Source organism: Gekko japonicus, unplaced genomic scaffold (genome assembly GCF_001447785.1).
Source record: "Gekko japonicus isolate JY-2015 unplaced genomic scaffold, Gekko_japonicus_V1.1 scaffold1768, whole genome shotgun sequence".
Lineage (NCBI taxonomy): Eukaryota > Metazoa > Chordata > Lepidosauria > Squamata > Gekkonidae > Gekko > Gekko japonicus.
This window is the reverse complement of record NW_015170335.1, coordinates 58,114-73,259: the sequence shown is the minus strand read 5'-3', so window position 1 is coordinate 73,259 and position 15,146 is coordinate 58,114. Positions and strand designations below refer to the sequence as shown.

At 45.2% G+C, this 15,146-nt stretch overlaps 1 protein-coding gene across 1 annotated transcript in view; it reads right to left on the bottom strand.

Annotated features, from left to right (window-relative positions):
* Positions 1-13,821, bottom strand: part of SERPINI2 (serpin peptidase inhibitor, clade I (pancpin), member 2) — a 91,756-nt gene extending 77,935 nt beyond the window's left edge. The window contains exon 1 of the mRNA XM_015418146.1: positions 13,650-13,821. Coding sequence (XP_015273632.1) covers positions 13,650-13,821 — 172 coding nt within the window. The remainder of the gene's footprint in view (positions 1-13,649) is intronic.
* Positions 13,822-15,146: the final 1,325 nt, after the last annotated feature.

The window sequence follows — 15,146 nt, the reverse complement described above, 5'->3', positions numbered from 1 at the left end:
CTCCTCCTCCTCCTCCTCCTCTTCCTCCTCCTCAATGGATAATAGTTTTAGCTTGTGCCCCAATTGGGCATGGGGTATGGTATCAAAAGCTGCCTTTAAACTCATGATGGCAGCAGCAAGGATTCCCCGACTCTTGGTTGTATATTTATTGATTGAGGACTGAAATGTCAGAAGATGATCATCTGTAGTGGCCCCTCGCCTAAATCTGGCCTCTTCCCTTCCCAGGGTTTTATTAGTCTCCAGCCAATCCACGAGTCGGTAGTAAAAAGTCAGACAGCAAAGCTTCCCGGCTGCTGATAAAAGGCTGATTGGCCTGTAGTTGGATGGGTCTGCTTTGTCTCCCTTCTTATAAACTGGTATTGTGATAGTATGCCTCCAAGTGAGTGGCGTAACTTTTTGTCGCATTTATCTGACTGAATACAGTTGCCAATGTATCCTTCCACCAGGAGTCATTTCCTGCAGGAGCGCACAGGAGCGGAGCTCCGGCAGTAAAGAGCCCAGGGGGCCGGCACATGCAACAAGCCCCACCCCCTGCTCCCAGCAGCCCTCAGTCAGAGCAAGAAGCAGCCAGGTAAGCTACAGAGCCCCCCCACACCCAGTCCAAAACAGTCCAGTGGCACCTTTAAGACCAGGTTTTATTCAGGTACAAGCTCTCCCTCCTCTGCGAGGACAGATCTGCACGTTTCCCCCCACACACACACAATAGCAATCCAAAACAGTCCAGTGGAGCCTGAGCGGTGGGTGTTGCCTTCTGACACACTTCCGGTGATGGCAGGGGGTGTGGCATGTGCAAATAAGTTATGCTAATGAGTTATGATAATGAGCTCCTGCGCGTCTTTTTCTACGAAATGACCCTTGCCTTCCACTATGAGATCTTGGCTTTAAAGAGTTCTGGGGGAATTGAATCTGCACAGAGGGCCTTCCCATTCTTCATCTGAGAAACAGGAAAACTAATTAACCAAACAGGGGGCTACTCTGGTAGTTCAGCTAGGTTCCACTTACTCTGATAATCATAATTACTACAAGAATTAGCAAAGATATTAGCAAAGTGTCCCTCCCAGGTATGGGAGAAAATATGCTGTGAGAAAGCAGCACATAACAGAGCCTGTGGGGGCATCTTTTGCTTGCAAGTGGACATGTTTGAGCTGTTTGGGGGCAAACGAAGAGCCCAATGAACATGTCGGTTCATTGTGATCACTACACACGAGGGAGATGCAAGCTGGACCACAGCGCATCACGAGCATTCCTAATGGAAATTAGGACTGGAATCTGAATCTGCTTTTTTGCCATCAAGTTGGCAGCTGACTTATGGAGACCCTGTAGGGTTTTCAAGACAAAAATGTTCAGAGGTGGTTTGCCATTGCCTGCCTTTGCATAGCGACCTTTGACTTCCCTGGTGGTCTCCCATCCAACTACTAACCAGGGTGGACCCTGCTTAGCTTCCAAGATTTGACAGAATTAGACTTGCCCAGACCATCTGCACCACAGGTTCCAATGTTGAACTTCTCCCCGGAGAATGATGCTGCAAGCCTCCCCAGCACTGTTGTGCAATGACGGCACTGGATCAAGGCTCAGGTGCATCCTGTTTTACAACCCACGGCATTTAAATTATTGTCTGTTGCTACAGAGAGAGTAAGATATTGGATTTCTGCATTGACAGAAGGTCTTGGGAGCTCCAGCAGGGATTAAAATGGACTTGAATAAAGAGAAAGTGAGATCTGTTAAATGTAAAAAAAAGAGAGTGAGGCTGATCTGAGCATTGCGCGGATGGCACAAAGCTTGCTTTCAATGCATGTGTTTTCTCTGCATGCGCTTCAGAACTGGCAGTAGAGGACATATGCTGGAGATAGTTCTTTAATTCACTCCAGGGTGTTTTAGCTCTCCCTATCTATCTTGAAAGTTATTCCGTGTACAGAGCATAAAGAGGGCCCTCCTGCTAAGGACAGACCTTTTAAATCCACAACTTTTTTGCTTTCTTATTTGTCGTCCCCACACACATACACACTTAAGGTAAAGGTAAAGGTTCCCTTGCTCGAAAGCCAGTCGAATCCGACTCTATGGTTGCGGTGCTCATCTCTGTTTCAAAGCCGAAGAGCCAGAGCTGTCCGAAGATGTTTCTGTGGTCATGTGGCCGGCATGACTAAACACCAAGGCACACAGAACACTGTTACCTTTCCACTGAAGTGGTACCTATTTATCTACTTGCAATTTCTTGCTTTCAAACTGCCTAAATAATGTCTTGGAATAAGCTCCACTGATGTTTCATCTGTGCCTAACCACTTGAAAGGTGGAACGGACATGTAACCTCTGGAAAATATGTTTTCCAGAGTGGGACAGGGCGGGTAATGTATGGGGCGGGATGATTTAGGGAGACAAGCTGAGCTCTGAGCAGGAGCAGGAGAGAGAGCTGTGAGAGAGGTGAGTGGGTTTCTTTTACTTGCTTTCAGCTGAGAGAATTCAGCTAAGGATATTTTGTGGGAAAACTGTGTTTAACAGTGTGTGGAAGCACTTAGAGTTCTTGCAGAGTCCTGGCTGATTGAGTGTGGGAGAGGAACGGGCACTGTTTGACTGGGATTGCCTGTAATTGAGAGGAAGTGGAAGGGGCATTGTTTTGCCTGTGATTGAGTGCCTGGGTGAATTTGAATTTGAATAGCTGCTGCCTGACCTCTGCTGGGGGAGGCCTCTATTTAAGGAAGCACCTTGGCAGAGGCACGAGCCTCTGGCACGAGCCGAAGGGTGAGCTAAAGGGCTCTTTGCCTGTGGCTCTTAGCCTAGGGACTCTTAGACTAGGGGCGCTGTAAGAAGCCCAAAAAGAGCCAGAAAGACAAGGCCCTAGGCTCTTTGTCTTTCCCGTAAAATAATTTGACTTGATAACAAAACCCACATAAATACCAAGGGTTTAAAAGGGGGATTATATTTATTTATTTTAAAAGAATTATGAAGCCAGAATGCCAGCAGGGGGTTGGGGGCTATCCAGTGTTTTGCACGGAGTGTCACATGTATGACTATCTGCCCACTGGGCAGAAGTCTTGGGTGTGTCCTCGGTGCAAGGAGCTCCTGGTTCTCAGGGAACGTGTGTGCTCCCTTGAGGCCAAGGTGGCTGACCTGGAGAAGCAGAGACAGTCAGCTAGGCACACAGAAAAGACTCTCGGGGACTTGTTAGCTTCGTCCCACTCTGGATCTGGCAGCCCCGCTGCTGTCAGGGAGCATGAGGGTCTAGGGGAAACAGGGCACCATGCTGAGGATAAGGGGAATGTGCCCTCAGAAGGGACCTCTTCCCCAGCTGGTGAGCGGCTCTCCTTTTGCACCAAGGAACCATCCCTGAGCAGGGTGGGAGGGGGGCTCTTGGTAGTGGGTGATTCGATCCTTAGGCAGGTAGACAGCTGGGTGGCGAACCCGCGTACTGACCGTATGGTGACTTGCCTGCCTGGTGCGAAGGTAGCGGACATTACGCGTGTTTTAGATAGGCTGGTAGATAGTGCTGGGGAGGAGCCAGTGGTCGTGGTGCATGTCGGCACCAACGATGTGGGGAAATGCAGTCGTGAGGTCCTGGAGGAGAAATTTAGGCTGCTGGGCAGGAAACTTAGGTCCAGGACCTCCAAGGTAGCCTTCTCAGAAGTGTTACCTGTTCCACGCGCAGGGCCGGAGAGACAGGCAGAGATCAGGAGTCTCAATGCGTGGATGAGACGATGGTGTAGGGGGGAAGGGTTCAGGTTTGTTAGGCACTGGGATACTTTTTGGAACAAGAGGGAGCTGTACAGGCGAGACGGTCTCCACTTGTCCCGAGAAGGAACCAGGCTGCTGGCACTTAAAATCAAAAAGGTGGCAGAGCAGCTTTTAAACTGAATATTGGGGGAAAGCCGACAGGAGATGAAAAGTCTCTGGTTCGGGTTGGCTCATCTGAGAGAGGTGAGGGGGTACCGGTTGCTTTTCTACAGGGAGGTGGATTGAAATTGTCCACAGAGGCCATGGCTGGTGACATGGACTGCCGGACAACGACTCGAGATAGCAAGAGGAAGGATGCAGGCTTAACTTGTAAGGGAAATTACAGCTGTTTCTATACAAATGCTAGAAGTGTCCGAGGTAAAATCGGGGAGTTGGAGTGCTTGGTGTCGGAGGGAAAAATAGACATTGTGGGTATTTCTGAAACTTGGTGGGATGAGGAAAATCAGTGGGACACAGTGATTCCCGGTTATATATTATATCGGAAGGATAGGGGGGGAAGGGTTGGAGGTGGGGTAGCTCTGTATGTCAGAGAGGGTATAAAGTCTAGAAAGATTGAGAGGCTAAGTGAATTGGATTCGCTTCTGGAAGTTCTATGGGTTGAAATAGGGGGGCCAAAAGGAAACTTAACACTGGGAGTTTGTTATCGCCCACCAGATCAAAAGATAGAGGAGGATTATAAAATGATGAATGCCTTAAAGATAGCAACTAGACAAAAACACTGTGTAATAATAGGTGATTTTAACTACCCACACATTGATTGGGTCAATATGTGTTCTAGTCGGGAAAAAGAGATTGAGTTTCTAGACACTCTAAATGACTGTGCTATGGAGCAGATGGTCACGGAACCTACCAGGGGAGAGGCGATCCTTGATTTGGTCCTAAGTAACACTCAAGACCTGGTGAGAGATGTAAAAGTGATTGCACCGCTTGGAAACAGTGATCATAATGTTGTTGAGTTCATCATTTGTACAAATAGAGAATTGGCCAAAAAGACTCACACAACCATTTTTAACTTTAAAAGGGGTAATTTCTCTGATATGAGGGGACACGTGGGGAGGAAACTGAAAGGAAAAGTAGAAAGGGTCAAAACAATTGGGGAAGCTTGGGATCTATTTAAAACTACGATCCTAGAAGCTCAAAAAATATATATTCCGCAGGTTAGGAAAGGCACAAACAGGTATAGGAAAAAGCCTGCATGGTTAACAAACAGAGTAATGGAGGCTGTAAAAAGTAAAAAGAATTCCTTTAAGCAGTGGAAAGCTAGTCACAGTGAGGCTGATAAAACGGAACACAGGCTATGGCAAATAAAATGCAAGTCTGAGGTCAGGCAGGCAAAAAGGGAATATGAGGAGCATATAGCAAAAAACGTAAAAACCAACAATAAAACTTTCTTCAAATACATTAGAAACAGGAAACCAGCCAGGGAGGCAGTGGGGCCCTTGGACGACCAAGGGGTAAAAGGAGTATTGAAGGATGATAGGGAAATGGCTGAGAAGCTAAATGCATTTTTTGCCTCCGTCTTCACTGTGGAAGATGAGAAGTGCTTGCCCACTCCAGAACCACTGATTTCAGGAGGGGTGTTGGAAGACCTGAGTCAGATTGAGGTGATGAGAGAGGAGGTCCTAAAACTGATAGACAACTTAAAAACTGAAAAATCACCAGGCCCAGATGGCATACATCCGAGAGTTCTGAAAGAACTCAAATGTGAACTTGTAGATCTCCTGACAAAGATATGTAATCTTTCCTTAAAATCTGCCTCCATTCCTGAGGATTGGAAGGTAGCTAATGTCACTCCCATCTTTAAAAAGGGTTCCAGAGGAGATCCGGGAAATTACAGGCCAGTCAGTCTGACGTCGATACCGGGTAAATTGGTGGAAACCATTATTAAGGAAAGAATTAGTAGGCACATAGATGAACAAAACCTATTGAGGCAGACTCAGCACGGTTTCTGTAAGGGAAGATCTTGTCTCACTAACCTGTTAGTGTTCTTTGAGGGGGTGAACAAACATGTGGACAAGGGGGATCCAATAGATATTATTTACCTTGACTTCCAGAAAGCTTTTGATAAAGTTCCTCATCAAAGGCTCCTAAGTAAGCTCAAAAATCATGGGATAGAAGGACAAGTCCTTTTATGGATCAAAAACTGGCTAGTTCATAGAAAACAGAGAGTGAGTGTAGGTGGGCAATTTTCTCAGTGGAGGGTGGTAAGCAGTGGGGTACCGCAGGGATCAGTACTTGGTCCACTGCTTTTTAACTTGTTCATTAATGATTTGGAGATGGGAGTAAGCAGTGAAGTGGCTAAATTTGCGGATGATACAAAGTTGTTCAGGGTGGTGAAAACCAGTGAGGATTGTGAGGCACTCCAAGGGGATCTGTCAAGGATGGGCGAGTGGGCGTCAACATGGCAAATGGGGTTCAATGTGGCCAAGTGCAAGGTGATGCACATTGGAGCCAAAAATCCTAAATATAAATACACATTGATGGGGTCTGAACTGGCAGAGACTGAGCAAGAGAGAGATCTTGGAGTTGTAGTGGATAACTCACTGAAAATGTCGAGACAGTGTGTGACTGCAATAAAGAAGGCCAATGCTATGCTGGGGATTATTAGGAAGGGTATTGAAAACAGATCAGCCAATATAATAATGCCCCTATATAAATCAATGGTGAGACCTCATTTGGAATACTGTGTGCAGTTCTGGGCACCACACCTTAAAAAGGATATTATAGCTTTGGAAAAAGTGCAGAAAAGGGCAACTCGAATGATAAAAGGGTTGGAACACTTTCCCTATGAGGAAAGGTTAAAGCGCTTAGGGCTCTTTAGCTTGGAGAAAAGACGACTGAGGGGTGACATGATCGAGGTTTATAAGATTATGCATGGGAAAGAGCAGGTAAAGAAAGAGGTACTTTTCTCCCTTTCTCACAATACAAGAACTCGTGGGCACTCCATGAAACTGCAGAGCGGTCGGGTTAGAACGGATAAAAGGAAGTACTTCTTCACCCAAAGAGTGATTAACACATGGAATTCACTGCCACAGGAAGTGGTGGGTGCTACAAGCATGGACGGCTTCAAAAGGGAATTAGATAAGCATATGGAGCAGAGGTCCATCAGTGGCTATTAGCCACAAGGTATAGCTAGGGGCTCTGGGGCAAGTGATGCTCTGTCTTCTTGGTGCTTGGGGGGGGTCAACAGTGGGAGGGCTTCTAATGTCCTGGCCCCACTGCTGGACCTCCTGATGGCACTGGTATTTCTGGCCACTGTGTGACACAGAGTGTTGGACTGGATGGGCCTTTGGCCTGATCCAACATTGGCGTCTCTTATGTTCTTATGTTCTTATGAGGGGCTGTGGCTCAGTGGTAGAGCACTTGCTTGGCATGCAGAAGGTCCCAGGTTCAGTCCCCAATATCTCCAGTTAAAGGATCTGGCTGTAGCCTGTAGGTGGTGTGAAAGACCTCTGCCTGAGACCTTGGAGAGTTGCTGACAGTCTGAGTAGACAATACTGACTTTGATGAACCAAGGGTCTGATTGAATATAAGGCAGATTCATGTGTTCATGTGTGATGGTGGTGAAATTTTCTCTTAGTTGCTGATTCTCCCACCTCACTTCTTCCCCCATGGTTTTCCCCTACAGCAGGAGCTGGTGGAGGGGAAAGGGTTACTGTGGGAAAAATGATTGGTAATGGGGGGCTTTGGCATCCTATCCCACCCAGCAAATTCCCTGTGATCTTAAGGTTAGGAAGCTAATAAAGGATCAAGGACCTATTACCAGGAGGGAAGGACAAAATTCTGGGCATCCATGGAGTGGGGGAATCATGTGATTACAGTTTTTCATACTATGTTTTGATTGGATCCAGGCAGAGTAAGAGGGTTCAGAGAGAAACTTTGTGGGTCATGGGTATTACACTCAGGCCCAATCTGCATCTAGCATTTGTTCCGCTGTTTTACCAAACCCACGCCGGAACAGAAAAACATGCGACTCAAAACCACATTCAAATACCCTGGGGCCAATGCCATACTGACTGCAGAGTCATCCCTGAATGGCCATAAAACAGCCATAAATCTATGCAGACGGCTACCATAAAACCGAGCCATCAGCTGAAGTGAAAGGGGCATGCAGTCTGGACTCTGCCATAAAATCCGACAATCAATCAAAGTGTCATGCAATGTAGAGGGGAATTTCTGCTCCAGCATGGGTTTGGTAAAACAGCAGAGCAATGCTACCCTGTTTCCCCGAAAATAAGACCTACCCCAAAAATAAGCCCTAGCAGGATTTCTATGCATTTGTGGTATAAGCCCTAGTGTGTCTTCTTGAGAAAAAATAAATATAAGACAGTGTCTTATTTTCGGGGAAACACGGTAGGTGCAGATTGGGCCACCGTTTCATCCGCAGAGAATAATTTTGAGTGTAACACCTAAATATGTCTTTCTATCAGATTTTACTATGGGAAATGAAATCTAGCTGTGCTGATGTGCCCCTGCTGTATTTTGCCACCAAGAACTAGGGAAGGGGCCAGTTAAAGCTAGCTTATGCTGGCAGGCCATCTGGGTTTTCATTTTATATTTTCATTTGAAGAGGTAGCTAAGGCTAGGGTTTTTGGTGCCCAAAGTCCAAAGCGACCCCCTCCCAAGTCTGCCACTTGTCATGGCTGACCCTGATGCTGCAAGCTGGTGGACTGGTTGTAGAGTTGCCAGCTCTTGGCTGGGAAATACCTGGAAATTTTAGGGGTGAAGCCTGATGACGGCAGGGCTTGGGGAGGGAAGAGGAGGGACGGTAGAGGGGTATCATGCCAGAGTCCCAGGCTTCCCAAGTACTTACCATGATTCGGTGGGGGACAAAGACATCTTCGCAGGATCATTCCTGCGGGGACAACAGACGTGCTGCACCATGCCATCGCCAGGAAGTGACGCCGGGTGACGCTCTGGCAATGGGGCCAGAAACTCGATGGTACCATTGAGTTTTCAGCCCCATTGCCAGAGCGTCGCCCAGCATCACTTCCTGGCGACGACATGGTGCATTACAAGGAGAAATGTTCCGGCCGGGGAGCATGTGCCCCCCGCTGGATTGAAGTAAGTACTTGGCAACCCTACAGAGTCCACCTTCCAAAGTGGCCATTTTCTCCAGGCGAACCGATCTCTGTGTCCTGATCTCTGGGAATAATCCCAGGGGATCTCCAGCCACCACCTGTGGACTGGCAACCCTAGCTGGTTGGTGCCTCTCCATCTCTGATGCCCTAGGCAATCACCTCGTTGTGCCTTGTCGGTGTTGCCTGGAGGTAACATGATTTTCTAGTTTCTCACTATACAATCTAATTTTGCAGCATATATTTATTTATTCAGTTTATGCCACCTCTTCAGAGTCCTGCTTGGCGTGGCTCGCAATTAAAATATTAAAAACAAGCTATTAAAAACAAGCTATTGGGCATAAATAGCATAACGCTAAGTGTAAAGCAGAAGGAGACCATCGAAAAGCTGGTAAGATTAAACTCCTGATTGAAAGACTGGGTGAAAAGATGTATGTTGGCTTGGCAGCTAAACCAAAGTGAAGTAGGTGCCAGGAAAGCATCACGGGGGAGGGCGTTCCAGACAAAGGTGCCTCTGGAAAAGCCCCTGGTTTTAGTCACTGCCTGCCTCACCTCTGAAGGCAAGGGCACAGAGATCAGAGCTTGAGAGGCAGATCTTAATCGGTGGGATGGATTGCATGGGAAGACATGGCCTTTCGGCCACTCTGGCCCCAAGCTGTTTAGGGCAATAAATGTAGGGTTGCCCGCTCTGGGGGCGGAGCCTGAGGAAGGCGGGGTTTGGGGAGAGGAGGAACTTCAATGAGGTATAATGCCATAGAGTCCACCTTCCAGAGTTGCCATTTTCTCCAGGTAAGTGGTTCTCTGTTGCCTGGAAATCAGTTGGAATCCCAGGAGATTTCCAGCCACCACCTAAAGGTTTTCAGAAACAAATGAACACGGCAAATGCAATTAACAAGTCTTATATCAATGCCTTTAAATAAATATTTTGAAATACCAAACGAGTGTATAGTCTTAATATAGATTCAACACAAAGTCTTAATATATATTCAGTTATTTAATACAAAGTCAGAAGCTCCAAGCCTGAGTTACAATGTAACACATAAAGTTCCCAAACTCTCAAAATGCAACAATCATGAGCTAGAAATCAAGGTTACAATGTAACACTACTCGTTTGTAAGTTCTCAATATGACAAATTTATATAACAGATCAACAACTGGAAGTTATGCAGCGACATGTATCCTAGGCATATAAACATGTTTCCATCATCTTTTTCGAATATATATTAAGACTATACACTCGTTTGGTATGTCAAAATATTTATTTAAAGGCAGACAGACAACCTTTATTGGCATGTAAGAGATAAGATAATATTAAAATTTAGGAATACATCAAAGGTACGGCTGTCGAACAGCCAACAAAAAAAGAACTGATCAATTAATAGTTTCCCAGGTTCGAATTACAGATTGAAGAAAACAAGCAACAGTAAAAGTTATAGAAGCATTTTGCCCAGAGAGTAGCAACTGGACCTTCATATTCTCAGGAAGACCACGCCATGTAAAAAGAAGGGTGTGCGGAAATTTTCCTCAAATCTTGGTATAAAATAGACAATTTAAAAGAACATGGGAAATGGATTCAATAGCACCTTGACTGCAGGGGCATTGCCTAAGTTCATATTATTTAAAGGCATGGATATATAAGACTTGTTAATTGCATTCGCAGTGTTCAGTTGTTTTTGATAATTGGCAACCTGTGTTTCCCTCTTGTTTTGTCTACCGCCTAGAGGTGGGCAACCCAACTTAAAGGTAAGAATGGGCACTTTGAATTGTGCCCAGTAACAAATCTTTCAGCACTGAGCTACTGCCTTGGAGACAAGCTGAAGTTTCTGGACCATTTTCAAAGGTAGCCCCACAAAGAGCATTTTTGTCTTCTCTCAGGAAAAATGGCCCCAGAGCAAACTAATTTATGCAGTAGCCAAATTGCTCACTCACAACTTTAATGCCAGTAGCTCACAAAGTAGATTTTTTGCTCACATGACTCCACAGCTTAGAGGGAGCATTGGCAATAATTTCCTGAATTCTATAGTTCAGTGATGGAGAAAAGGTCTAGTGTGGCAGCACTTTCAGACAAACGCTCTTTAAAGCACACATACATACTGGCTTGGATCCTTTGAAAGAGTTCTGCATGCAGTATCTCTGGTGTTCAGAACACTTCCTTTCCCACTAACACTTTTGTTTGCATGAGAGCCCACTGGAAACCATCAATCTAGCACAGATGGAAAGTTTAGTGGGAGAGGGAGGGAGCTCTCTGGCAGAGGCTACCTACAGCGCATGGTACTCAGTCATAGAAGAGAAGTCCCTGTTAATAGCATCAATTGAAGCTTTGACTGTAGTGACAGAATCTGCAATTTAGAAACCTTTACTTCTATTTTACAGTATTAAGAAATGGGTGATTTGTGAATATGCCCTAAGATCACATGACTGTTTGTTTTAGGGGGAAAGGCTTAGAGACTGTTGCGCAAGACACATTAGCTGCTGTTCATATCAACATGTTTGTAAGCCATTCCTGTGAACACAGAAAAAATTTATGGTGTCAGAAGTGGAGACTGGGGGAATGCACTAGATTGAACTAGAAGCCGTTACCCGAGGACCCAGAAATATTCAATTGGCAGCTACCTGCTTCTTTGAATGTGAATCAAGGCACAGGCATTGGGGAATCAACAGCTGAGGTATCTAAGAAGTGGAGGGATCTGCTTAATCATTGGCTTGTTCCAGAAGGAGAGACACAAAGAGCACCTTGGTTGTAGCTGCCTTGTGCAGGAAACCAGTCGACAGGTGGCACCATTGATGCTGGCCAAGCAACCTCTGTGGCATTCAAAATATGACCTTATTAGAAATAGTTGCCCCCAGGGTAACAAACGGATGTCTTTGAGACTGACCTCTTTTTCTCTCATGCCCCAAGCTCATCTTATTGCTTTCTTATATCATTGGGTGCTACATTTTTCCAGCACAGTGCTAGGGAATCAATTAAGGCATAAGACTGTGAATGTCCACCGAATGCGGCAAATGCATGTACCCGACAGATGTTCCAAAGAACTTTCATCTTGCACGTGACCGACAGCAAGGCATTTGATGGAATTTGGAAAATGCATTAGGAAAGAGAACGTCTTCCCTCTAAAAGGAAAATTGAACCATAATGGCAGGCAATCATCTGCTCGAACGGATGGATGTACATCATTTGTGAAGGGTCTGAAAAATGTGCTGCGAGAAAACTCTCATCTTTCTCGCTCTCGTTTCAAGACAAGGGATTAAAAAAATAGCTCTCTGTGTGTGTCTCTGTGTTTGTGCCTGTATTATATAAGCACAAAAAACACATGGCACGCTGTCAGATATGTTCCTTGTACATTCACTTTGAGCAGTAGATTGCATTTTGCCCAGATTGCATTGGAACGGTGCATAATTATGTCAACTGCGGTTGAAAAGCAGCCTTCAATAGCCTTCTCTTTTAGCTGTGTAAAAGGCAGCCTTTATATATACACACGCACACATATACACACTGGCGCACAAGATACAAAAATCAAAATATCATGTTGCCAACAGACAAGCGCTAACAGCTTTGTCTTCTTTGCACTGCAAGGCATTCACAGCAAGAAAAAAATATCAAAACCAACTTCCTTTAAAAATCTGCATTCAGCAGTAGCTGAGCAGACTTTCACAAAACACACGGGATGTGGAATAAGTAAATCCCAAAGTAACAAGAGTTCAGAATGATAGTGTTTCAGAAAGTTCTAAACCATACTGTACAGTTACGGTTGCTCACAGCCTGTATTATACAGCTTTTGTAATTGCTCACCCAAATAACTGGCTAGATCAGTCTTTCCCCAATATGCTACCATCAGTGTCAACCAATGTGTTTCCTGGCTCCCACTTGCTTCTCCCCCAAAGCAAAGAACCAATCTTGGCTTTTTCCCTACTTCACTGGAGTAGGAGGTTCTTCAGAACAGCCCAGAGGATGTTATTTTTTTATCGCAGCTTCATCCTGGGAATGTGCTTGGCTTGGAATCTCACAGTGGTCCTTTCTGCACTAGACCTTAAATCCTGGTTTAGCCCTGTCCCCGAAATTACACTCTACACTACACTCAAGTTCACCCCTGTAATTATCTCAGGGTATTTTTTGTTTCCACATTACATTGAGGTCACCCCAGTTTTGCCCCACACTTGTCCCGGGATCGACGGATGTTGTTATAACCAGGGATAAATGCAAGGTATTGTGTCGCGAGTTGAACTCTGATAAAACCACATATGAGATCCAAGTGCAGAAAGGACCAGTAGTGTTTTGCTATTGGTCCCAACCACTTTCCCATGGCAGCATTTTGTGATGGCACCGACTCCCTCTTCTCACAATTCCAAATGTGCTTCCAAGTGCAACAAGGTTGGAGACCTCTGGGCTAGGTAACTATTATTACTTTGTTTGCTTGTTTGATTGATTTAAAACATTTTATTGCCACGTTTCCCCTTGATGATAGAGGGATGCCAGCCTCCAGGTGGAACCTGGGGATCCCCTGGAATTACAACTGATCTCCAGACTGCAGAGATCAGTGAAAATGGATGCTTTGGAGGGTAGACTCTGTGCAATTGTACCCCAAATCTCTGTTTCCCAACCTGGAGCTGGCAATCCTACTTTCCCACCCCCCGCTAGTGGACAAGGGGGACCACCTGGCAACCCTAGGACCCCCAGGGCAGTGACCCTAAGTACAATAAACATTTGAACCTCAAAACAGCGTTTAAAACCATGTATAAAATAATTCAATAAAAACATATAAACACATTTAAAAAAAACAGGGAGGAGGCAAATAACAGTTATTGGAGGTATGCCAGGCTTAGAAAGTGTAGACCACAGGTACTTACGGGCATCGTTTTTCAGGTCCAAAAGCCGACTTATCTCATTTTGCGCTTTCCCCTTGGCCCCCAGATGTACCATTCCCAGAGTGGATGCAGCTCCGAGTGGGGAGTAGAGAATGTTCTCACTTCTCTGGGATAAGCAAAGAACTCGGTAGAGATCCACAGCAAACCGTGTCATTCCGTCAGCCCTTGGGTCGGGAGCGTGGCTGCTTGTCAAGCAAATCCTCATCACGGTCAGGAGAAGATTCAGAAAGGAAACCTTTCCCATTGTAGCAGTGCGCTCAGTTGGTCCTTTTGCTGTCAAATGATTGGGCATGAAGTTGGCTAACACGGAGACAAATCACCTTAAGTTTGTCATTATTACTTCTCTGCAGCATTTTTCCTTAACGTGACTTCAAAATAACTTTCATAAGAAGAGACTGTTGTTCTCACAGCAAAGACGAGACTGGAGATGTGAAGGCCTCCACCCCCCCGCCGCCCAATCCCAGAAATATTGAGGTGAGGGGAATAACATTAAATCCCATAAATATGCTAAATAGTGTAACTTCGTATGTTAACTAAATTACAAACAACGTGTTTTATGGTGTTACGCAGAAATACTAGCTTAGATTTTATAGGAAAGTAAGTGTTGCATGCATTTCAATCCCCCCTCCCCCCAAAAAAAATTCTGTTACTGGTTTTTGTTTTATGCCTGTTCCACTGACCTTTTGGCTGCTGACTGTTTTTGTTCTTTTGTTTTTAAATTGTTTCATTACCATGGAAATATTTTTATATGGTTAGATTTTAGATAGTTCAACATCCCGGGCACCTGATAGCTGAGGGACAGCATATCAGTCATGAAGATGTAACCCAGTATTCCATGGATGGACTGGCCATAAATGGAGGCTGCAAGATTTGCCAGAAGTCTTGCATCAGCAGAAGTGACATGTGCTGGATGAATGTGCTCCACCACTCCCGTAGCGCAGCACAAAGAGAAGCGAGGTTTACGGTCCAAGGCCTGGATTTCAGGTTATATAATCTATTATTGCACTCCTAAATACCTCTTGCTATGAGTGAAGCCCCACTGGCTTTCTGTATGATTTACTTTGACAGAAAAGATACCATTTATTCATCTTCAGTGTAATCACAGTCCCCCTCCAGGAAGCCCCCTGTTCCTCCAACAACATAAGCCCCTCATTTCCTTCATGTTCTATTGCCACCTGTCTTTATTCCATCCGTAAATTAAAAACCCATCGAAAAGATGGGACCAGTCCAGACTTACTAGGCGATGTAAAACTGAAGGAAGCAGCTTCACATTATCATGTACAGCTCTTCTACACAATTGCTTACCACCGGCAATTTTTATTTTGGTCATTTAAAAAAAAAAACCAACACTCTCCACTCAATTTTTTCTCAAAGATGGAAATTACCATGCTGGAGTCCCTGACACTAATTATTACTAGTGTAGGTTCACTGCTGGTAATTAATGGTTTTGTGGTCATTAATAGATGCAGCTGTGGAAAG